This window comes from Prinia subflava, chromosome 3, assembly GCF_021018805.1.
Source record: "Prinia subflava isolate CZ2003 ecotype Zambia chromosome 3, Cam_Psub_1.2, whole genome shotgun sequence".
NCBI lineage: Eukaryota > Metazoa > Chordata > Aves > Passeriformes > Cisticolidae > Prinia > Prinia subflava.
In genome coordinates this window covers 12,508,834-12,533,275 of record NC_086249.1, presented here as the reverse complement: position 1 = coordinate 12,533,275, position 24,442 = coordinate 12,508,834, and the positions used below count along the sequence as shown (strand labels likewise).

Here is a 24,442-nt window from a genome sequence, read left to right as displayed (position 1 = left end):
ACAAGTCCCTACACAGTGGTGTGGTACCCAGAGGGAATTGTCACACAGAGGCAAATCACTCTGTGTTAATAAGGCTAGAAACAGAGAGGTGCCTCTTTGGGCCTCATCAAAACCTGCTAGCTGTAGGACACGCAAAGTGAGAAGAATCAGATGTACTGAGAGCCAGACATTAAAGGGATACACTCATGAGAAGGAGATTTTTATTCAGAAATAAAGAATATGGGATGCTGTAGGCTCCTCAGGTTCAAAGGAGGGCATCTCGAGGGAGTTCTGCTGCAGTAATACATGGGCAGAGCCCTGTCACTCAGAAAGACTGCAATGAAGAGATTAGGCAGAGCCAAGGTCCAGCAACTGCTCTGATCCCATGGGAGACAGGGCGACTGGATATAAAGGCACTGCTGTCTGCCAGACAGTGAATGCTTAGAAGCAGTTCTGGGAATATTTTGTCAAATTGGTAAAAGAACACGCTCAGTAATTTAACGTTCCTTTTGGGTTTTGATGATCATAGCCTTGCAGAAAAATGGCATTTGAATAGCCAGGTCAAAATGTCTAGCAGTGGCAGCGTGCTAAATATCCACAGGTAACAGAAGTATCATGCAAGTTCAGTTGAAACAAGCCAAAGGCACTCAATTTTCCAGATATGAATTCTAGTCCCAGATTATCATCATGGTCCTATATTCAATTCAAAATCTCTCTAAAAAGGAATAGGTGCTGACTTCTTTAGAACAGAAATGTATATTAAAAAAAAAAAAAAAAAAAAAAAGAAGAAGAAATCTTGCTCCATTTCCCATGTTTTTACTTCACTGGACCAAGTTTTAACCAACAAGAAACTCAGTTTTAATTGATACAGCAGCAAGGTATGTCATTCTGCCAGCAAAGACACATTCAACAAGTGTTATGGTAATTAATATGTACATGAGAAAAGGAGACATTCCATCCACCTTTAATGAGCTATTCTTAGCACCAGAGGGACTTCCCACCCCGTGATAGATATAACCCTACCCTGTCAAACTTAAGAGACAGATCAGAAGTGCTACAAGAGGGGGAATTCCAAGGCATCTCAATCATGTGGCACTACATAAAATAATTATATTTGGTTACCCTTCAGAACGGTATGTTCTTGAGGGGTAACTTTTATATACTGTTTCTTCAAACATGGCTGCACTCTGAGTGTGCTGCTTTTGATTTTTAAACAGCTCACACAGCTATAACCCCTGCCTGTTATCTCTAATGATGAATGACAGTATTATATTTACAAGCAGATACCATGCTCTTGAAAGATTTTTTTTTCCCTTAACTATCCTGATTTACAATGTAAGACTTAAAAGAACTTAAAGGCTTTGTTGAACCTTCTCTAACACAATGGAAAGTTATCAGAGAAGATGTTATACTTTTTACCAAAAGAGATAAGACTTTTTTTAAAATAATGAGAAGAATAAAACTAATCAAATCTCCTTTACTTAATAGGCAAAGCACTATGTAAAGTATATTAATCTTAAAGGCATAATGTACCTGATTTAAACTCAGAGAAAGATTGTTTTCATGTTTCTGAGTATTGAACAGGTTAGAAAATTAATTTAATTTAGTACAGAAAAAAATTAATATTTATTTCTGTATTAATTATTAATACATAATATTGTAATTAATTATAATTAATAATATTAATTCTTTATTAATTATTAATAATTAATAAACTCAGTTCCTCAGTATTGGAAAAGGTCTTGATGTTTATGAAAAACTGAATCCTGATTAAAAAATGAAATCATGTGAACAAGCAGGACAGACACTAAAAGCTGAAATACTTCAGTTTATTCTAAAAATGAAGAAACAGAGCAAGACATTTGACTTTTTTAATTTAAATTTGCAAAACATTTCTAGATTTAAGAAAAAACAGAGACAAGAGGTGATAGCCTTTTTTTTCAGTAATAGAAATATCTATATGGAATAGAAAGGAAATTAAAAACACAGGAAACAGTTATTTTTCTGTTGCTGGCAGTGTTGGTTTTTGTTTTTACTGTTACAAATAATCAAGCCTTCCTTTTGCAGAAAAGGAATGGCTCCTTGTGCAACTCCTTGCAAAACCAGGGTAATATTTTGATGACACTGCATCTCATATTTCACAGTGCTGTCCCTTCACCAACATGCAATGACATCACGGAGAAACCATCACGTCTATCTCATCCATCGATATGCTGTTTAATTATCTTCCATGTAACTTTAAATTTCTTAGGGATGTCAATGCCACATGACTTACTGTAAAACAAAGGGAAAAAAAATCAATGTTAAATCAAAAAAGAACTAGACGAGAGAGAGAAGATAAACATGCTAGAATATAAATCAGAAAATAAACCCAAAGCAAAAAGTATTACTTTGGGATATTACAGATTTAATAAAGGTAGCATTTATAAAAACAGAGCTAGCATGAAAATTCCTAAAACATGACAAGAATTATACTGAAGAAGTCAACCGAAAAGCTTTATTTTGAGCAATGTAATACAACTCAGTTACAGAGCTCATCACAAGTCTTCATGCAGATCTTATTCAGAGCTTCAAGTAACCCAGCAACTTGGACATAAACCTGAAAAAAATCCTAGTATTCATCACTTGTAGTAGTGCTAGAATGGTTTCAACCTACCAGAGCACACATTTTTAGCAGGCACTGAGATAAGACTGGAAATAAGACCATCCATTCAAAAATGCAAAGAATGTGTATGACATTTGATAGTGCTAAGAAAATAATGACATAAACAGTTCATCTTTTTCCTCACTTTTAGGGTGTCTAATACATGTCCTCATTTATCAACCTTTTTAAATGTTAGGTATATCAGATAACTTAAGTCAGATTGATATTAATACTGAGCATCCTTTAATGTTGTCTCTGGAATAATTTTGAATTTGATTGTACAGGTTACGTTCCTTGAGACTCAAGGGTTCCTGAATGACAGAAAAGTAGTCACAGTTCACAGAAACTACAACTATGTACAAAAAAAAAATCCAGTGAAGATGTGAGTCTATTTTGAAATGACAATTAATTAAAAGAAAAGGAAATAGAACATGGAAATAAGAAGATAAATAAGTATTTGACATTATGTAACACAAATGACCAAGAATATTTTGGTGGATACAGCTAAATTACAGGCTTTGCAGTTAGACACAGAAGTAATTTAAAGTAAGAGAAGATAAAACTTCCCATGCAAAATGACACAGTTAATACTTGCCCTTAAGTGCTTCAGAGGAAGGTTTTGTGTTGAGAGGACGATGGTCCAGATTTAGAGAATGACTCAGCTCCCTTTGTAAGTGCTCCTTGTGCATGTGTTGAATCAGATGACAACACAGGGGTTGCTGAGGAGACAGCTGCAGGAGGGCTTGGGTCAAGAAGCAACAGATAATTCATGAATTTTAAGACTAATTCTGTGTTTTAACTGTGTGCAGCTGAAACAGCAGAAGGAGGAAATAGAACAAATAATTCTAATAGTGTGGACAATTATCTTATGAATGAAGAAAACCTCTTTATCTGCACAAGTTAATTCCTTTAACCATAGACAGTAAAAGAACCAGATAATGACAACCAGAAAAATGTCAGGAGAGGACTTGGTGTGGTTTATGAGACTAAGCTTTAATGAGGGTAAAACATGAAAGACTTTTGAAAATATTCCTACTTTATAGTGTACTATCATTACTAGAGAGCTCTACTACTTCACTTCTATCAATCTGACTGACCAAAGGCAGTGAACTTAATCACTGGTAAAAAAAAAGTTAAATTTATAGAAGTTAGATATTAAAGCCAAAATATATATCTATAACAAAATACAAATGTAATAATCTACAATCATATTAAATAGTATATAATATATAACAATATATTATGATATATCTATATTAGATATATAACAATCTATAAAAATATAGATCTGTAATGATAATTTTGCCTGAAACACTGTGTTATGAGTTTCTGTGATAACACAAAGCAAAGATGGGTTCCAGAGACTCAGAACAACTACAGGTCCACATTTTCTCATTTATCCCACCACAGTTATTAATATTTCAAATTCTTTGAGGAAAAAAGAACTGGAATAAAAGAAGACATAAAAATATTTGTAATTTTTTACCAGGACATAGCATTTTGAGTACTTAAGTACTTCTACAGCCTATTTATCAACAGTTGACTAATGTAAGACTAGGGCACAATGAGCTGATTTGCTCTTGGCCCCAAAAACCACGGATATAAAGGTTTTTCATAAGATCTGTTGGAATTTTAACAGAAATTTGGTAAATACTACAAAAGCAGAATAAATTGGAAGAGACACAGGGCTTGAGTTTTTATATTCTTTATTGATAAACTACTGAATTGCTAACAGGCTGTAAAACAAGCCTTTGAACAGTATAAACATCCACAATGTCTTCCATTTATAGATGCTTTTCTTGAGAAGCTCAATGACAAATTTGAACAATGCAATGACCTCCAGTTTTATACAGCTCTGCTGAATGTGCACTTCAGCAAAACCACTGTGATTTTGAAAAATCAGCCTGTGTCTAACTTGTCTCCTGGATTCTCCACTAAGGAATTACAGTTTTATATTGCTGAAACGACTGATTTTAGTAAAATAAATGGTTGACTGATAGAGGGAAAAAAATGCAGAGGATGGTAGAAATCTGAGAGCCCAGGAGTAAAGATATTGCACAATATTCAAACTAGGTAGGAATAGGTAAGAGGGAAGCAGATGTTGTAAGGTTTAAAAATAAAAGCCAACTTACCCAAAGGTGAGGAATTAGAATCTCCCAATGTAAACATCACTGTTCTTCTTGTGAAGGCCACAGGGGATGATGACTTATAAAGCAAGCCCTGTCTCTCGTCTGCATCAGGAAGATTGCCAAGCTCAGACTGGAAAAGTGACCAGAATATCAGAAAAGTGAGGCTTTTCTGCATTTATCAGACAAATTATACTGTTAGAATATTTACTGAGCTAACAGTAAATTCTTAGCAGCGTGTATACGGTGTACCAAAGAAGATTTTCAGTGTAACAAACCAGTGGAAAACATGGGCAAACCTGTCTGTGGATCCTTTTAGTTGACCTGCTGAACAACCAAGCCTCTGAAAATTTCTAGAAATTATCTTATTTACTATAAAATAAAAGAATTTTGGGCAACATGGGAGCTTCTGGATTACCAACAATCCAAGGAAAGCAGAGAAACAGTAGTTATATCAATTTATGATCTGGCTGTGACTCACTCCAGGCAAACCTTGCTGTGGTAAGTGGCAGGTTTTGTGAGGGACAAGGAAACTTTGTTGAAAATCTGAGAGAAAGAGAAAAAACAGATGGCAGTCGGAGCAAGTTGATGGTGGATACTGGAAGATACTGGTGGAAGCTGGTGGATACTGAATGGAAGCACCAAGTCTGCTTATACTTGCTATAAAAGCCTCTGATCACAGTCCTGTGTGATCAGAGATCTCTGTCTGTGTCCCTTTCTCATGACCCAGCTGAGTACAGACTTTTTGTTATGGCTTTACCTGTAAAGGACAAAATCAGGTAGACTGACAGGAGAACCAAGGTAGGAGAAAACCAAATCCAACCTCTCACTACACATGTCCACTCTGCTCCTAGAAATACCTGCCTTCCTCTCCTTTTGTAGAAGAAATGGCTGGGCTGAGGGAATGGCACATTCAGCAGGGACGAAGCCTTGGAGATGCAGATTGTTGCAAACCAGCTGTTCCTGCAGTAGCAACTGCTTGCTGTGAGTGGATGTGTAACGCTGTACGTGCTTGGAAAAGAGTCACAGAATTTGAAAGATTGTATCATCTGGGGATGGATCACAAGCCAACAGAAAGCAGAGATATATTAGGACCAGAAAAAGCTGTCAGTCTATTTTTGAAGTTTATGTGGTAGAGACAGACAAGCCCTGAATTATGACTAGGTTGTATTTTAAGTCCTGTAGTGAATGCCCTGGACACAGAAATGTATTTAGTTTTAGGACCTGTAGACACTGGAACAGTACAGAAAGAGCTGGCAACCCATATGAGGGAAGAAGTGATCTAAGGGACACTAAATAACAGCAAGCATGAAAAACAAACAAAAAGTCCATCAGAATGCATGACTCAGATGCTATAAAAACTGCTCTGTTTGGTTTTTTTTTGGCAACATTCACGCTCATATATTCTCCTCTGGTACAAATGGCAAAAGGCGGATGACAAAGTGAAAAGAGGCAGAAAAGTAGTCCATGCACATATGCAATGGTAGGAAATAGTGTAGTAAGGAAACAGTCAGACCTAGAACAAACACACATGGAAACAAGTTAAGAAAACCGGGGAGTGATCCTGGAACTAGCAGATCACTGACTGAAGACTGGCATAAAGAAAAAGGCAACTGATGGCTTATGCCTCACCTTTACAGACACCAAGGTGAACCTCCCCCCTTGGGGAGGGCCTGCCTTCCAGTGGAACTACAGGACAAGCAGAAAGTGAAGCGCCTGGACGCTGCCTGAGAAGATAATGCAATGCAGAGAGAAACAAAAAGGCTGCATATTCAAGCAGGAGAAATCAGAACTGCTGTGAGCATGGAGACTGCTGATGTGTGATGATGCCCTGCTGCAGGGGCTGATGGCACAAGCATGAGGAAGCCTGCACCGAGTGGCTGCTTAAGCTACAATGACAGTGGGTACCAATATTAATCATTTTTTGACTAGGATTAGGTAATAGAAGACAACATACAGAGAGAATTTTGACAGATAAACAGAAGGCTCAGAGACATCAGAAAGAAAGGGTGTTTGAGGAAAACTGAGAGCCATCAGCACTTGAATTATTATAATGGAACTGGGACTGCATTAACTTGGAAAACCAAAATTTACCCATATAATACATGATTGTAATTAATATATTACCACTGAAGATTGCTATTTGGATTCAAATATAAATATTTGGCTCTGAGTTGCAAAAAGCTGTTACCTAAAAAAAGTTATCTAATAATATGAAGTAAATTTTTGTACTAAGTAGTAATGAAGTAGTTATTTTATTAGTATGTACTTCAACATAAAATATTCAGGAAACAGAAATGCAGCTAATAATCCTCTATATCCTCAGAAGCTCATACTGAAGGAGGTGCTGGGTGCCTGAGTAACTAAGATAACTATTAATTATATTTGCTCCTTTTATTTCCCACAGATAACACAGTTTAAGCAATCCCTTCCAAATGTACTCATACTGGAAGCTGTGTATCACTTAGTTTTCTTTACTGCATAATTTTGTTAAGCTGCACACATATAGAAAAAGTGAAAGTCATACCACTTTTCTTTTAACTGAAATGTCATGGCTGATTTTAAAAATGAGCAAGATATAAACCTTTCTAACAAGAGAAAAAGGATCCAACCTAAAGGATTTATCTCTAAGCAAGAAAAAACCTATGTGAAGACAGATTAGTTCTTTCTAATCCGTGAATACTGATGTTCCCCCCCAAAAAAGTCTATGTATATATTTGTCTTGGACGAAGATTTCTATATTTATAGAAATGTAGAGTTTTGAGTGTCCTAAGAAGAAAAAGTGAATCACCAAGGCATACAAGATTTCCTACGGAAGATTGTATTGCATACAATACAATCACCTAAGGCAACAGATTGTACACCTGTAAGTGTAGCTCTGTATCACTGGGATTGTGAAGGCTGTGCCTTCAGTTATTGTACTGGGATATTCTAAGACAAAAAATACATAATTATACTCTCAGACCCTTTTGTGTGCTAAAGTATTTTCTGTATAACAAGTATGCACTGCATATTTGTATATATAAATGCATTATTAATGAGGGTTTTTTTCCCAAATTTATCCAATATTTTGAAAAATCAGTGTTAAAATATTCATTGGACTAACAACAAGTTCTTAGTTCCATATTTGGTGTTTTCTTCTGACTACAGCAAAATTTTGAGTGTAGTACTAAGGATTTGGTCCCTGCCCCATCCTTCTGCTCATTCAACACACTGTTGGTCGCACCTGAGAATCAATTGGGTCAAATGCCATTGACTGCCATTAAAAAATAAACCAGAACTAATACTGACAAGATCTAAAAGGATGTCGGTGGAACACATCTTGGACTTCCAAAAGTTCTGCATTTCACACAGTTTGCACAAGATCCATCTGCTTTTCCTGCAGTGAACTCAGGATAGACTTGAATTCAGAAATACAACTGAGGTACTATTCTGCTTTTTGAAAACTAAAACAGTTCTATACATACTAATGAATTTATATTGACAGAGCTGTCAGAGCATTAGCAGCATGCCTCTCCTCTCTTCTCACCTCACTTGACCTCCCGAAGGATTAGATGTGTTACCCTCTGAACGATTATCTGGCAACCTCACTTTCTTTTCTGAGTAAAAGGCCAGGCAGCCTAAATGCCTGCAGTGTTTTGGGGAGGAAAGTGGGACTGTGCAACCAAGAAACACCCAAAGTAAGATCATTCCTCTGGGGTTTTAGGAAAGACCACAAACAGCAAGAAAGCAAAATTGCTGCTGATGCTGTGGGGTTTCATTCCCAGTTCTAAGTGTATTGGATTGGAATACAATATTTGGCAAATGTTAATAAGTTGCCTGTTTAATAGTAATATATTGTTACAGGAGCCACTGCGATTATAGCAAGAATGTTCCTCTGGGGCAACTAACCCAGAGAGCTTAAGCTCCTTATTTTTTAAGTGTTAGAGATAAACACACATTGGTAAAACAGAGGTGACAGCTACAAAGAATTGTGGTATGGCATTAAGGAGAGAGTCCAGAATGTTTTATGTTCTTCATCCAATGCATAAATACATACAGGAAACTGCAATAAGTTATAGAAAGTTGTTATTATTGGCAGTCATTTCTTCTGAGAAATGTAGAAGCCATACAACCAAGAGAGTATCTACAACATCCATAAAATAATAATAAATAAATAAAAATAAGACAAAATTCCTGAAAGTTTTGTTTTTTGTATCTGTAAACTGTTTCACAAATTCTTACTTGATTTTTTAGTAAGACTCATAGATATTTTCACAACAAATATTTTTCTGTATCTGTGGATGTTCTATAATTGGTATCACACTTTGAAGTGTCTTGATTGATGTGTAAACAACTTTGAAAAATATTTATATATTTTTTTAATACTCTGTTATACAAAATAAGGACACCAAAGCATATCACACTGCAATATTGTGAAAGCAAGAAGCAATCATTATATTTAGGACTTTCAGGCTGTTGGAATGTGTTTTTATTTTGCTCTGAACTGTAAGTGAAAATGACATTCCTATCAACTGTGCTTACTGGAATCTTACAACCCTGAAACTGGCTTTTGAGTGTTTCAGATGGTGTATTTGTTTTCATCTCTGAAGATGTGTTGTTATGTGAAGCTCCTGAAACCACGACAGGGCAAAGGTGATACATTAAAAGACAGTATCAATACCCTACATTTCTTCTAAACCTCAGACTTAAAATTCTGAAACCATTAAACTGATAGATACATCAACAGATACTTGGAATGTTTGCTGCAATTTTCAATGATATATGCTTTGTTCATCATATGTAATCAAACAGTTGAACCCTTGCTGTAGTACGGTTTTAATTATGGAACAGTGATGTGATGTTTGGCAGCAGCTGTGCAACACTGACCATTTCCTTTCTCCTATGTGTCTCACCTTGGCAAATCCAAAGATAGGGATAAGTGTCATGGGATCACAGAATAGCTTGCATTGGAAATGACCTTTAAAGGTCACCTGCTACAACCACCCTGCAATGAGCTACAGCTCCATGCCCAATGTCTGACCTCTCTGGGAAGACTACCAAAATAAAGGATAATTACTTTTTAAGGGGGCATTTGCTTTGGATCTGGATGAGAACTGTGCAGTTAATTTCTTATGGATTCTGGAACAAATAACATGGGGATGTTTGGCTGGCCAGTGTGGTAAAATAAGCTGATACTCCTTCAAACTTTGTACTCCACTTTGTGCTAGGTACTGAATGTGAAGGAACCAGTCCAAAAGTGGAAGGTTGCAATGGGTACTGTAACATGCTCAGATGTCTGAAATGTCTGTAAAGGCTAGGGGAGCTTTCAAGAACCTGTTCTTCTGGAATACTGAAGTGCAAATCTTTTTGAACAGTTGTCTGTCCGCAGGAACACCTCTTCTTGATAGTTTGCATTATGAGATCCAGTATAGGAACAAGTCACAGGTTGTCAGTTCTTGCTCAGGGACTACCTCTCATCTTTAAGTCATGGATGCAATGGCAATAAAGAATACATCTCCCCACATGCAAGCAAGCACAGTAGGCCAACCATACCTAGATGTAAAAAGACTTTCAGGAAAAGGAGTTGGGAGGAGTTCTGCCCAGACTAAAATGATAACAAGTCTTGATATAGCCTTTAAGTATTGAACTGAACCATACAAAGGACATGCCTTGTAACTTGTCACCTTAAGAGATCAGCAACTCTTAAATGTTCTCAACAGAGAGTTAATAAATATCCTGCTGCCTTTGTCATCTCTTCTCAGACAGGCGGAACTGTGGGATTGGGCAGTCTCTGTATTAGCTGCAAAGCAGAAACCTGTACCCCAAAGATGACTCAGACAGGCCTGGAAGCATCTTACAGAGCCAGGAGAGGACCAGGGCCCAGGCCTGCTCTAAGCCACTTGGTTTAGAAGAACCTGGAGCTCAGGAATTTGCTCTGTAAGAGCCACTCAAGGCCAGAGATCTCACAGAACCATTCTGGCTGAAATATGAAAAGAAACTGTTGAGGAGGGAGAATCTGAACCAATGCCTTAATGAAGAGAAAGATTTTTTCCTAACTTAGTTTCTGTGGTTTGTGATCTCTGTCATCTTTTTCAAAGTAAGTGCAATGTATTAGTGAATCAAAATGGAGATGCTGCATGACAAGAGTAGCCATTTTTCTCTTAAAATTTTAGGTTTATCTTTGAACTTTGCATATTAAAAAAACCCCTACATTGATTTTATAAATTTAACTGTACAGTTACTGCTCAGCACCACTCTGCAAAATTTTAAGGCATATATAATTTAAGCATGAACATCCTTTGAAAGACTGCTTTGGAGTAATTAATATACTGCAGACCCACCGGTAACTGAGTGCCAGACACACGCCTTAGACACCATTCTCATATTTTCCACTGCTGTCCCCATCAAAGAGCAGTTATTCCCAACACTCCTCCTCTTCCTGTTTCCACTGGCAGCGGCAGCAGCTGGCAGCTTTGTATCCATCCCTGACAAATGCACAAAGACACATTCAGTTGTTGGGACAATATCCATTGTCTAAACTGCTGGTTTTGCCTCCAGGTAGAGGTCCTGAGAGCCAGCCTCAGCTCATGATGGGAACACCAGGATCATGGTGCAATCAATGATCAAAACAACACATGCCTTAGTATCTTGGAGTTACTTGTGACAAAGCAGGAAGAAAAAATCATGCCCAAGTTGTAAAATGAAATATGAGAAGATACAAATGGTATGCTTATTCATATCCTGGTTCACAGAGTGTTTAAATATGTGATTGGGGCTTTGTCTGTTATAAGGACAGGGGCTACCTGCAGAATTTAACTTCCTGACGTTCAAGGTTTGAATATATGATGTTGGATGATGTGTCATTTCTTAAAATGAATGTTATGAAGGAGTCCTTTTCTCCAGGGAGGTGCAAGTCACAGCTGCATTCCTATACAAATTGGTAGTGCTCATTTGTAGATGTCTCTCTTGTGTTTATGCTGAAAAGCTAACAACAATGTTCTGAACTTGCTTGGGCTTCTTTACAATGAATAAAACAAAAGAAACTGTGCTAAGGCTGAAGCTCCTCTTTCCAATGCTCATGCATTCAGAGGCTGCAGGAATTGCTCTCCCACCTCCACTTCAAACACCTGGAAGCTCCAAAGCAGCAGCACATGTAACATGCAACTATTGTAAAAAACCCAGTTTCCTGGCTCTTGATAATAAGCTGGAATTTCTCTCCTCCTTTTAGTTGACCAAGCTAGTTAAGTGTGAGAGTGAGGGTGACCCATTTAGAAGAATACAGTGCACATAGTATGAGGAAAGAAGGAAAAAGAACATGGTAAGGGTTCTTTAATGTTGGTTTAGCACAGGCACTGACAACACTGCTACACAAAAAGCTTTGAGAAACCCAGGTAATTTTAAAGAGTTTTTCAGTCTCCAGTGACTGAAGAAATTGTGGCCACTGTGAAAAAAAGAATTCTTGATCTATCAGAGCAGGGTATGATGAGTAGTTCTGCTATAGCATCAATGCTGCTTCTTTCAATAACCAAACTAAGACTCCTTAGGCCTCCTGTTAGGGCAGCTGCTGTAGCAAACAGTATCACTGTTGCCCCAAAGTCTTAGGACAAAACATTTGTTACACTCCACAAGGAGAAAAAGAACAAAGGTCTTGGACTTTTGCCTTTGTAGTTAGAAACTGCAACAATGTACAACAACTGTACTGTTAAGTACAGGCACTGTTGATGAAACAAATCTTTATGAAAACTTTCACTGTAGCCAGTTTTGGGAGAAGTAATAAACGAACTGTTAGTGCTCATCACTAACAGTCATCTGGCAGACAGGAAGGAGAAACAGCACCTAAATTCAGAGGAAGCCAAGATAGTTTTAAGCTGAGGACAACAATTTTGGAGATGGTTGTGGGAATGAGTTAAGGTGTCTAGAAGCTGAAAAGTTTATAAACCGTGACTGAAAAGCATTCAAAAGAGGCCTCTAAATAAACTTTCTCACTACATATCAAAACAAAGCAAAATTGCTGGACCTTAAATAAAAGTCCTCAGTGCTGGCCTAGAGGCATGGTCAGGCTTGTGATCAGTTGCCTTGGATATTTTGTGGCCTATCCAAAACCGAGACATGTTGATACTAAAACTTCCACAGCAATCTACCTGTGCTATTCAGCATTTCAGGCTGCACTAGGATCAGTTGAACTAATCTTACCACGTTCGGAATTTATGTGCCTGATAAAGCAACCTTTTGCTGTATAGACACCGTGTTTATGAGAACTCACGGAAGTCCCCAGACTCTTGTTTTGCTGAGCTGTCTGTGAGCACGCCAGCACCCTATCAAACAGTCGAGAAATTTATTCCAGCGCTCCCGATGATGCCAGCTCTGCTTCGGGGGGTGTTGATGTTGGCCGGGGCGTGCGGTGGGCTTGATGTGTGTGGGAACGCAGAGTTCACCCGGCAGCTGACACGATGAAAACGACATCAAAGAGCCTCTAAGAAAACAAACTGGGGGACACCCCCCTCCTGCCGGGCGGCTCGGCTCCCGCAGATGTTTTATTATTTTTTTTGTCGCAAGCTTTTTTTTATTTCCTCTGCTGTCACCCCACGCTCGTTCAGAGACCGGCGCTTCTCGCACACCGCCGGCGAGCCGGGGCTGCCGGACCGAGCGCATCGCCGAGGGGAGGCCGGGCCGGGCCGGGCAGGGCAGGGCAGGACGGGACACCCCTCCCGCAGCCGCGGAGCCCCGGCCCCGGCGCACGGCGGGCGGGGAGGGGCGGCGGGGCGGCCCCGGCGGCGCCGCGGGCGGTGGGCGGGGAGAGGCAGGGGCGCCCGGCCGCCCGCCCGGCCCCCTGCCCGGCTGTATTTAGCGGCGGCGCGGATCGCGCGGAGCCCGCGGCGGCGACATGGCCGCCGCCTGCACCGAGCCGCCGAGGCTGCAGCAGCTGCTGGAGCGGGACCCTTACCTGGCGCCCTTCCGGAGCGACTTCCAGCGCAGGTACGGCCGCGCGGAGGGGAGCGCGGAGCGCCGGCCCGCCCGCCTCCGGGGGCGCAGGGGCGGGCGGTGTCCCCTCCCCCGCGCCGCTCTCCCCTCCCCTCGGCCGGGCCGGCTCCGCTCCCCTTCCGGCGGAGCCGCGGCCGGGGCTCGGCGAGGCCTCCCGGGCCGGGGCGCTGCACGGAGGCCTCGCCCGCGGAGCTCCCCGCCGGCCCGGTGGGGCCGGGCCGGGCCGTCCGGACCCGGCAGCCCCCGGGCTCCGCGGCGCCTCGGGCGGCAGCGCCGCCCGCGGGCCCTCCCGACAGCGGCGGCCGGGCCAGCGGGCCCGTGGGGCGCAGCCGGGGACAGCTTGCGAGAGGCACGGAATCACAGAAGGGTCGGAGTTGGAAGGGACTGTAAAGATTATCTGGTTCCAGCCGTGCTGGCGTGGGCAGGGACACCCTCTGCTTGTTCAGGTTGCTTACAGCTGCATCCAGCCTGGCTTTGAACACTTCCAAGGATGGGACAACCACAGCTTCACTGGCTAGCCTGTTCCAGTGCCCTTACAATAAAGATTTTTTTTTTCCTTATATCTAAGCCTACTCCTTGCATGAACCTGTTTCCCCTTGACGTGTTACTACATGTAAATAGTGTAGCCCTGTCTTTCCTGTAAGTTCCCTTCAGGTACTGTAAGGCTGCCGTCAGGTCACCCCTAAGCCTTCCCTTTCACTGGCTGCACAATCCTCTCTGCCTTTCCTCACTGGAGAAATGCTTCATCAGCTTGGTGGCCTCCTCTGGACTTGTTCCAGAAGGTCAGTGCCCTTCCTGTGTTGGGGATCCCAGAGATGGATTTAGTGAGGACATCAGGGTGATGCACGGAGCTACTATCGCTATCAAAAGAGTTTAGCTGCAGAAATCCGTCAATAAACTGCTCCCGAATCTCGTCTTTCTGGGGAATTTTCCCGCAGGCTCATGTTTTGAGGTGTCTCTGAACCACCAGCTCAGCTGTTCGGCTGAATGCACGAAGTAGCAGAGTGTGTGTTAGGTTGGTGCCAGGTTGCCGCTCTGAGCATCCCTTTTTTTGTGCCTCTCGCTGGGAATGTGACGCCAGCCCTGTGTCCAGGGCCTGGTGAGAGCCTGGGCAAGAGGAGGCCTGCGTCCTGCAGAGCCAGGCTGCTGGCCTGGAAAAGCTGCTGAAACCTCACCCGCCGGCTGAGCACAGCCATTGGGAGCTTTTATGTTGCACATTGATGTTGTGTTTCACTAGCGGTTGTCTGGCAATCAAAATAATTGTAGTACTGACCAATGCCCTGTGTCCCAGAAGTCTGGAAAAGTCTGTGTGTGTGAGGGATGTAAGAAGGAATATAATAGGAATATATAAATTTTTACAGGTTTTTTTTTTTTTTCCTTTTCCTATGTTCAACATGGTTTAACATTCCCAGGTGTCCTGTTGGGTTCTGGTATTGAATAGTGGTAAGTCTAGATCTTGTAAAATAGGATTAAGGAGTGAGTAAACCACTAGGCTCACTTGCAGCGCATTTTCTCAAACTTAATCTCTTAATGACAGAACAACTGAGAGTTTTATGGTTCTTAACAAGGTCCTGGCCATGCATGCAGTGCTGTAAAACACCTAATTTTTTTCAGTCGGGAGCCAGGGTGTAGGAATTAATAAATAGGCAGATCTGGCTCTTAATAAAAGTGTTCGTTAAAACATTTGGGCTCCTATCAAAACAGTCATATTGTGGATAGTGTTGTTTGTATTTCTGGGGTAGTTTGACTGTACTGAGTACAGTGAGTTTGCACAACTTTTGTGTACTTCTCAGGTTTGTGCATCTGGAGCATAGAGCTTCGGATGGTCCTGTCTCTATCCTGTCACTTTCTGCCTCCTGAACCTCCAACTGATCACATGCTATAGAATTAATGTGGAAACATGTATTCTGTTAATTAATTTAAAAGAGTAAAGGAAAACTTTTGTGGCAGTCTGTGATAAACTGGATGATTTATTCTAAGCCCAAAGAAGCAGTGTATCCTGTGGATGGTGGGGAGTGCCAGGGAGGGGAAGTTGTAAGCACAGGGAAATGCCTGTTAGTGTCTGCATGCAACGCTCATTTTGGTTTCTGTGAATTATGATTCAGTCTGTATTTAATGGCTTCAGCTGTGCTTTAGCAAGAGTGCCCAGGAGAAAGCAGTTTTGCAGCCTAACTGCTGTTTGTGTGAAGAACCAGTTCTTTAGGGCCTTCAGTATATGGGATTTCCTTACTTTGTCCAGTTTCCTTGCTGGAGGAGGTGGTGAACGGCCCTGCACACCTGTGTGCACTGTGTCAGAAATCCTTAGCAGTGTGTAACTATGATCTTTGTTCCAGACTGCAGGATCTTCATGCATTTAGCTGGTGGCTGTATGACCCATCACTGTGGGATGGCACTTGTTAAATAACTCAATGGATCTGGTTTCCTACACCATACATGGCGCAGGAAAAGGCTGCGATGAAGCTGCCAGGAATATGTGCTGTTAAGCAAATCTGTGTGTTGAGAGTGGATTGTTTGTCAGCTGCTTGCCACAGCCTCATCATAGGTAGGACAGGAGGACTTTGTCAGCAATGAATTTAGTTTTGTAGAGTAGGAAAGCTGAGTAGAAATGACACTACTCAACTGCTGAGCCTGTGACAATCTGTTCATTATTCCTTCTGTTACTGTGGACTTACTTTCTCTAACTTTGCTCAGGATATCCCTGCCCAGTGACATTTTTTTTCCACTTGAATACTTTAGACAACAGAAATAGATGAGATCTCTCAGTTGAGAAGGTCGAGTTTTTCCTGATAAAGGGGATGGGAGGCAGATTTGATGCCTGGCACCCTGGAGCACTAGAAGTATCTTACTTGCTTGGATTAAGAAGCTCTGGGAAAAAGTAGAAGTGAAAGAGACTTGATCAAATACAATATACATAGCTGCATTTCCTGTAGTATGAGCCTCTTCTTGGAGTTTGCAATGGTACTGACCTTACTGAATATTAAACCAAATCATCATGGAATGATGGAAGTTTTATAGCTTATAGTTATCATACTGTGTATTGCCTAAAGAAATGAAAATTTGGACTTTTGACAGAGGATTAAGGATGCTTGAGAAACAAAGCTTTTAAACATTTTTTTAGTGGGTATCCTTATATTATGCCTTGTGCAGTAAAATGTGAAATAGTCCTCCCTTTATCTTGCTCAGTACAAGTTTGTTTGTAGCAGTGATGGGAGATGAAAGACTTGGGACCTAATCTTGGCAATGACATCAGCAGTTACTGAATTGCCCTTTGGGCTTGAGTCTATCGTTTGTCTTATCTGTGGTGCTGCACGAGCATGGCCAGGCAAGAGAGAACTTTGTAGCTGTGTATCCATGACTGTCAGAGGCTGCACAGGTGACTTGGTTATTCTCACACTCAAAGACCAATCACTTCTGGTGTTGGTTTGGGCTGCTCAGGACCTCGTTGGCTTGGGCTGGGTCTCTGAGGATGTGTTTCTTCAGCCTCCCTGGGCTCCCTGTGTTTGGCTACACAAACTGTGGACAGTTCTTTTTTAGTACTGTAACTTGATGCAACCTTGTTGTTTCTGGTCTGTTTTCCCTGTTTCGCTTGGAATGCAGCCTGGCTCATTCTTTTCCTTATGCACTGGCAGCTACCTGTCTCTGTAGATAGCTTGAAACTGTGAGTGGATATGAGCAGCCCACGCCTCCTCAAGTTAGCTTTTGCACCTCTGTTCTGAGGACACCCATCTCTCAGGCCCTACCTGCGTGCCATAGGTAGTAGATGGCAGACCAGGAACAAAGAACTGTCTTCTGGAGAGGCTCTAGTGTGTTCCTGCTCATCTATGCCTTGAACAAGTGCAGGCCTCTCTTGCTGGGGTTCACATCTGCACCTCCTGCCCTGTGCTGTGCTCCTTCACCCTCAGGATGGTGACCAGATCTGCACAGCAGCACAGCTAATACTGAGATCTTTTTGTTTTTCCTTTTTCTTGGAGGGAGTGGTTTGCTGAAGGACAGACAGGCTTTAGTCGCATCAGACTGGATTCTGCAGGGTAATATGATTATCCTGATTCACCTTGAGAATTGCCAGATCCATGATGAAATGAATCGTGATGTTGCCTCAAGTTCTGAAAATTTTCCTCTAGCTTTCAAGGACTGTCTCCCTTTAACCTCTTGCAAAGTGTAACTTCATGTTTTAAGCAGCTGACTGTTTTCCCTTTCTTTCATAAAGCCTCGAGAAATGCTGAACGAGTGCTTTGATAGGAGCAAAGGGTTTCTTTAAAGAAGTAATGCCTGAAATGTGATGGTAGGACCTAGAAATGCCCTAAGCATGGAGGATGGACTGACATAGTTAAATGAGTGACTAGGATGAAGAAAGACTTCTGGTCACCTTCTCTTTTCAATACTTTGTCGCGCCTGGGCATGTTTCATATGGTATTCATGGAGAAAATAGAAATCTGTATTTTTTTTTTCTTTCAATGAATGCCTGAATTTGATCCTGAATCAAGGAAGTAGTGTCTTCTTTGGGATGAAGGGAAATCAGTGTCTATATAGTGAACTGCTCAGGCTTGACCCAAATATATGTTATTCAGATCTCTAAACAAGAACTTGTTTAAGACAAACAAACAAAAAATCCTAAGTGACAGTGTTTGTGTAGGGTACCACTGTGCTACATTGTTTGACCATCTGTGATATGTTTTCCCACAAGTATTTTGTTAAGTCTCAAGTGTTATTTAGACTAAAGACTTTGTATAATTTAGTATGTATTTTTAGTCTTTTACCTCTTAGAGCATAATTGGTTCAATTAAAACCATTAATGCCTGTGGTGTAATTGCATTTTATGGAATTACAAACTGGTCCTAGAAAGTGCTGCCTATTAGCATTTTCTACTGTAACAATGTGCATGGCTTATTATATTTTACCAGACCATGCAACTGCCTCTGTAACCTACTGATTATGTAGTCGTTGATGAAAGGGTTTTTTGAATAGTTAATTTATAGAATAAACAAGAGAAAAATAATACCAGCTTCAGTCTTTGTCTTCAAAAAACATTGGTTTGTTGAGCTAGATAAAATGCTGCTGATAGTGCTTGGCCATATGAATGGGTTGAGAGAGAGGGGTTCCATTTCTTCTGAAGTGTTGGCGAGCTGGTGGAAATGGGAACGTGTACTCAGTGGCTTTTGTAGCAGTGTCAATTACCAGGATGTCCTGTCACTTAGCTCATAGCTTTCTCCTAGTGTTCTTAGATCCTTCCATTCTTACAAATGGGAAATACTCACCATTCTTCCATTTCTATCTCCCACTTCGTATCTGCTTAATGTCAGTTTAATGTTGCTTTATGGTTCTTTTTTCATCTTTTTTTGAAGATGAACTGTGTGGGTACCTGACTGAGGTATTGAAAATGAAGAGGTGTCAAGTGTGATAGGGCTGAGTAGGAAGGCAGCTGTTGGGGTCTAGCAAGCTTGGGAATGGGAGTTGAAGGGTGACTAAGCTAGAATCCTATTTTTAGATGAGGATGGAAAGGGGAGAAGGAGGGTAGTATAATCTGTCACAGAATTAACACAACTATTATGTATCATCAGAAGAACTGGATTTTCCTTTTCCATTTTGCCTCATACAGACTGTTGTGTGGGGTGGGCAGAACTAAATATTCCTGAACAACCATGTCATATATGGCTGTATTTTTGTTGGTTTTGGTGACATCCCATAAGTTCAGTAGATTTCTGTTGATTCTAGAACCCTGCCAATCTAATGGAATGTATCCTGCATTATCGTAGGTGCGTTATGTGTGTTTGTATTACTAACCTAGCTCATGTGCATTTGGATTACTAACCATGACAAGCAGAGTTGACTGTCTCACTGATTAACTTAATTTTTAAGTGTGTGAGGAAGTACTTCAATGGCCCTATCTACATCTAGCAGATGAGTGTTTAGTGTAGTCCTTGTCAAAAGATTCAAGTTGGGCTTGTGTTAATAGCTAACAGATTTATAAAAAGGCAGGAAAATATAAGGATGTAGGTATTGCTTTTTGTTAGCAGACCAGCTGCCTTTGTATAAAAATTAAAACTTGGTGTTTTCTGAAAAAAATGAATTGAGGCCTGCTCAGCTCTGTTATGTAGTGTCAGCTTATCTGAGCACGTTGGATAGACTCTGAGAATCTGCCTGGAATTGTAGAACGTGACCAGGAATCTGATTACTGTTTCACTGTAATAGTGAGGAAAAGCTTTGTCTTGCTGAATACTTTACATTCAGGTATTTGTGCATCTTCACTACTTCAAAGCTGTAAAGAAGGCATCTTATGGAGGACTGTCTGAAATGGACACCTCGTCTGTGCAGATACTTTTCTCCCCCTGTTCAATTTCAATATTTATGAATAGACACTTCTCTTTCAGGCTCGCTGTTACCTTTTATTTACTCCCAGTATCTAATCCTAACTGTTCCTTATTTTCTGCCTTCCACAAAAATAGCTCCTTTTGGCTTCTGCAATGTCTGAGATCTAAAACCTCTCACTCATGCTTCCGTTTGCTTTGTAGTTTCTGAAACTTTGTTTCATACAGTTATTCATCAGGTTAAAAAGAAAATAATGTCTTCAGGCAAAGTGTCTAGTGCAACAAGACCTGGTCTTTGTGTTTAAAATGTTTAAAACAGAAGTTTTCTTCTGGAAAAAAGGATATTCAGAAAAAAATAAAAGTTTCTACTGAGAATATGGCTGCCTCTTCCCCAAGTATCTGACAGTTAGATGCTCTTATAGCACCTCATGTTAAGAAGTGGAAGAAATTGAAGTTGTCAGAGATGAGTCCTGTTGATTCCACAAAGAATAGGCCTCCAAGATGCTGCTCTTGGAAGCACTTAATTAGTGAATGTTATCTGGGCATTATTTGCAGTTAAAATTTTGGATAGGTTCTTGATGAAGTAGATGCCTGAAGACCTGTCAGTTTTAGTCATTCAACTGTGATTCCATGACTGGTATTACTTGCAGGTAGAGGTAGCTCTGATGCTTTCTGTTAGACACCCTCCTTTTCTCTCTGAAGCTCTTGTTCAGGCATGGGATACTTGGCTTCCTTTGTATCCTTGCTGCCCTGCTGTGTTGCTTTGCCTCTCTCAGTGCTTAGCATGTCTGCCCTTGTGCTTAGTGAGAGAGAAAGTATTTTCAAAGTGGATCAGGAAGTTCTAGTAAGGGTGGGCCTACATTCTCCAGAGAAGGAAGGCCACTGCTAAAAGGTTATGCCAGTTCAGAAAAATGTAACCTAGGTGTACAAAAGGAGTGATGCTCAGTCACACAAATTTAACCGAGATGTGTTAGTTTCCATTTAGTTTCCATAGTTCATGGAATAGAAAATGTGAGTTTCAGCCCTTGTTGCCCTAACTGATGTTGTGTTCATTGAGTGAATTTGTGTATTTCACAGTCTTTAAAGGGAGGTTGGGATCTGGATTCTCCCACTTACAAGTGCTTCAGGTATGACATGCCAAAGTAAGGATGCTGTCCTTTATGGTAGGAAGAGAAATGTGGAGGAAGCCTGCCAAAGTATTACATTAGGAGAGTGAAGATTTCAAGCTTGTCAGTATTTCTTCTTTAATTTCTTCACTCAAAACCAAACCCTAACATTTCAGCCAAGAAAAGGCTTCTGGAAGTGTGGATTATTTGGCATACATAAACAGACTACATGGATCTTGAAGGTTGCCTGCTAATCTGTGTGATTGTAAGATAATTCTCTATTTTTGGGTATTGGTTAGGGTCTGATCTTCATTTGTTCTCATCCCTCTCTTCAAGAGGGAGCTACTAGGGAAGGTTCTTTAGGAGACATTGCCTTGGGACAAGTGAAAAATAATAAACTACCTACATCTGATCACAGATGTAGGTAGTTTATTACAGTTAGTTTGGGGAATTTTTTTTCCTACTTGAGAAAACAATATATTAGATAGCTAAACTGTGCCAACCCTGTGTGGGTCAGACTTCTGGTTTGAGGGCACTTTTTTTCCTAATGTGTCCCTGAGAGGCAGACTACATTTATGTACCTCCAGGCATTCCCTACAGTCATGTGTGAATGCATTGCCATCATCAGATCCAAGTTTTTGGCTGTGTAAGCATTTGATAAGATGATTCAGAAGAAAGGCAGGAGGGCCAGGGGGAATTGTCTGAAAGACTCTTATTAAAATCATGCTGAGTTACTGTGTGTTCTAAATGAAAACATGCTGCACTACCACAACTGCTTGGAAATTGCTCATCTAGAATGTATTCACTGCATGAACATGAGAGTCAGCAGCTCATTCTAGCAGCTTTAGGGGGCATGCTGATTGTACTGTACCTGCTATCCCAGGAAAAAAAAAAAGAGTTTAATAAATTCTGTCTTGTATGTCAGGCTTAAGCAAGTTAACATTATTATTTGACACCTGTTAATAGCTAACATAATTGTTCAATACATATTGTAGGATATATCCCCCTAGTATAAATGTTCATGGTATGATAGGGATTGGTAAGGTGTAAAGTCATAGATGCTTTCCAGTCTAAAAAAAAAATCCATTTTCAACATAAGAAGTTATGACACTTTGATCAGTTTCAACAAGGTTTAATTTGACCTGAATAAACACTTATTTCTTAAAAAATGCTACTCCTTTAGGAAATTGTTGAAGCTTTATAGAAATAGGGAGTTTGCAATACTGCTTTGGCTGCCAGCTTTTTTGAGGAAATTTGGGCAGCGTGTAAATACTTGCACAATAGGTTTGTATTGTTACAGACAGAGTGATGACTCCATAGAAGCGTTTGCGACATGGCAGATGTGATGGTTTGGGACAGGAGCTGTTACAGGGGTTCTCCAGAGCTCAGAGCTAAAATCTGCCTTTTTGAGAAGCAGAAATTAGACAACAGTCTTATACTTGGCACATCAATGTAAGACTTAAGGCAATTAAATACCTTGTGTTGGTTCTCAAATCCTTTCTCAGCCTGTATTTTTGATGGGATTGTCATCTTGTCTTGTCTTCCGTGTCCCACCCTTCTGCAGTTGTCCTGCTCACTCCCTGAAAACCTTTGACATCCCTGAGAGAAATACATAATGAAGGAGGAAAAATCCCTCCTTGGTAAGAAAGGAAGGAACAGAGCTGAAAAAAGACAAGCTTTACAACTTCAGGGGCTCTTCAGACTACAGCTTCTTTTGAGAATGTTAAAGCAGTGGAGAGCAAGGTAAAGCTTCTGCATGCTGAATGAACCAGGTGATTTAAATCTACTGTCGGAATAACCAAATCTTACCTCTCAGTTGATGTGAACTCCCAAGCTTTAACTTAATCTTTGGGAAGCTCATGGATCATCATATCTTTCAAGCTGAATAGATGGATATTGTTTTTAATAAAATATTTCGCTTCTGGGAAGTAAACAGTATGTGTCTAACTCTGCCAATGGCATGGCCTTTCTGAACATGTATGTGAGGTTTTTTTTCCAGTCAAACATAGTCTGTTGGAAAAAGTTTTTAATTTCCCTTTCAATAGGTATCAGGTGTCTTCTGCATGTTTTTTATTGCCCCTTAAAGAGGAAGTTATTTAGAAAAATACAGCTTTAAAAAATCATTGTCAGAATATCATTAAATCTTTCATCTTGCAAGTAATGTGGTGGCTGTACTATCTCCTTCCTTTGGTCCGGCTTTATGAGGTTTAAATAATTGTACAACTTGCCCATATTCTTTTTAGTTAGGGTGCTCTTTGTGCTTCTGTTTTTCTTCAGCCCTTGGCTACTTTCTTGGTGCTGGTTGTTCTAAGCAACAACGGGTGCTTTTGGGTTACTGCACTAATTTCAGCATGTAGCATGAGTAGAGAAATAATCTTCTCATTGGCATGCCCCAAGTGGTGGGAGAGAGGCTGCAGCAAAGCGTAGCATTTAGGTTACACACTTCTCCTGTGTCCATTGTCTGAGCAGCTTTTCCCCTTTCTTGGAGAAAACAAATCCAAGGAGGCGTTGCTGGCTGCTTTGTCAGGCAGTGAGGGGAAAGTCTAAAGTGATAAAGGGATTAAAAAGGTCACTTGAGGCAGAAGTTTAGTACTGGTAAGAGTATCAGAAAGGTCCGTGCTTTAACTCTTTCCCCGCTGCCCTGCCTCCTTGTGCAACCCCCAAACACAAATGGGGAGGAATTGGATCCCTAAAGCTGTGTTTAGTCCGTGTAAAACTCAAGGTAGTTTTAGGTTAGCTTTTAGTGGTGTAAAGTTGGAGTGTGAATGCTAGTTTTTCTTTTTTTTTGCTGTGTAGCCTTTTATGTATTTTCCCTAAAGACCATAAAAATATCTTTATTAATTGCACTTTATGTGCATAATGTGTAAGTGTATATAAACACAGCTTTTTTTGAGGAGTTTTAACTGGTCTGTGTGTAAATTCAGCCTCCACTAGAGTTCATTGGCAAGTTTAGCTGTGGCTTATAGAATTCATTGACTTAATCTATGGTGTATTTGTTACAAATTTTCTAAGAGTTCCTTAATGCCTAATTTTATAAACATCTGAAATATTTTTTTCAAAATATTGCTGTTTTGTTTTAATCCTATTTACAACAATTGGAAAGTATTTAAGGAAAAAAATCAGGCTTGTAGCAGTCTTTTCTTGAAATAGCAGATTACTATTAAAAACTCTGCTTGCTCTTGCAGTGTAATTTGAATGTGATTACAGTGATTAGTTCTTTCAGACAAAAATCTATAAATAAGAAATGTTAGCATTTAGAGATATTTGCCAAACTTCTTTGCATTTTCTTTATTTCATCAAAATTTTGGATAGAAGAGC

At 40.4% G+C, this 24,442-nt stretch overlaps 1 protein-coding gene and 1 long non-coding RNA gene across 2 annotated transcripts in view; one reads left to right on the top strand and one right to left on the bottom strand.

Moving 5' to 3' along the window:
• Positions 1-1,782: 1,782 nt before the first annotated feature.
• On the bottom strand, positions 1,783-14,263 carry LOC134548822 (uncharacterized). Its single transcript, XR_010079919.1, has 4 exons — positions 13,676-14,263; positions 11,073-11,216; positions 4,756-4,882; positions 1,783-3,365 (listed from the first exon to the last, which is right to left on the bottom strand). It is a non-coding gene; the product is annotated as an uncharacterized LOC134548822 (long non-coding RNA).
• The window catches only part of GBE1 (1,4-alpha-glucan branching enzyme 1), a 136,828-nt gene continuing 125,492 nt past the window's right edge, over positions 13,107-24,442 (top strand). Inside the window, exon 1 of the mRNA XM_063393930.1 lies at positions 13,107-13,707. Coding sequence (XP_063250000.1) covers positions 13,616-13,707 — 92 coding nt within the window. The 5' untranslated portion in view covers positions 13,107-13,615. The remainder of the gene's footprint in view (positions 13,708-24,442) is intronic.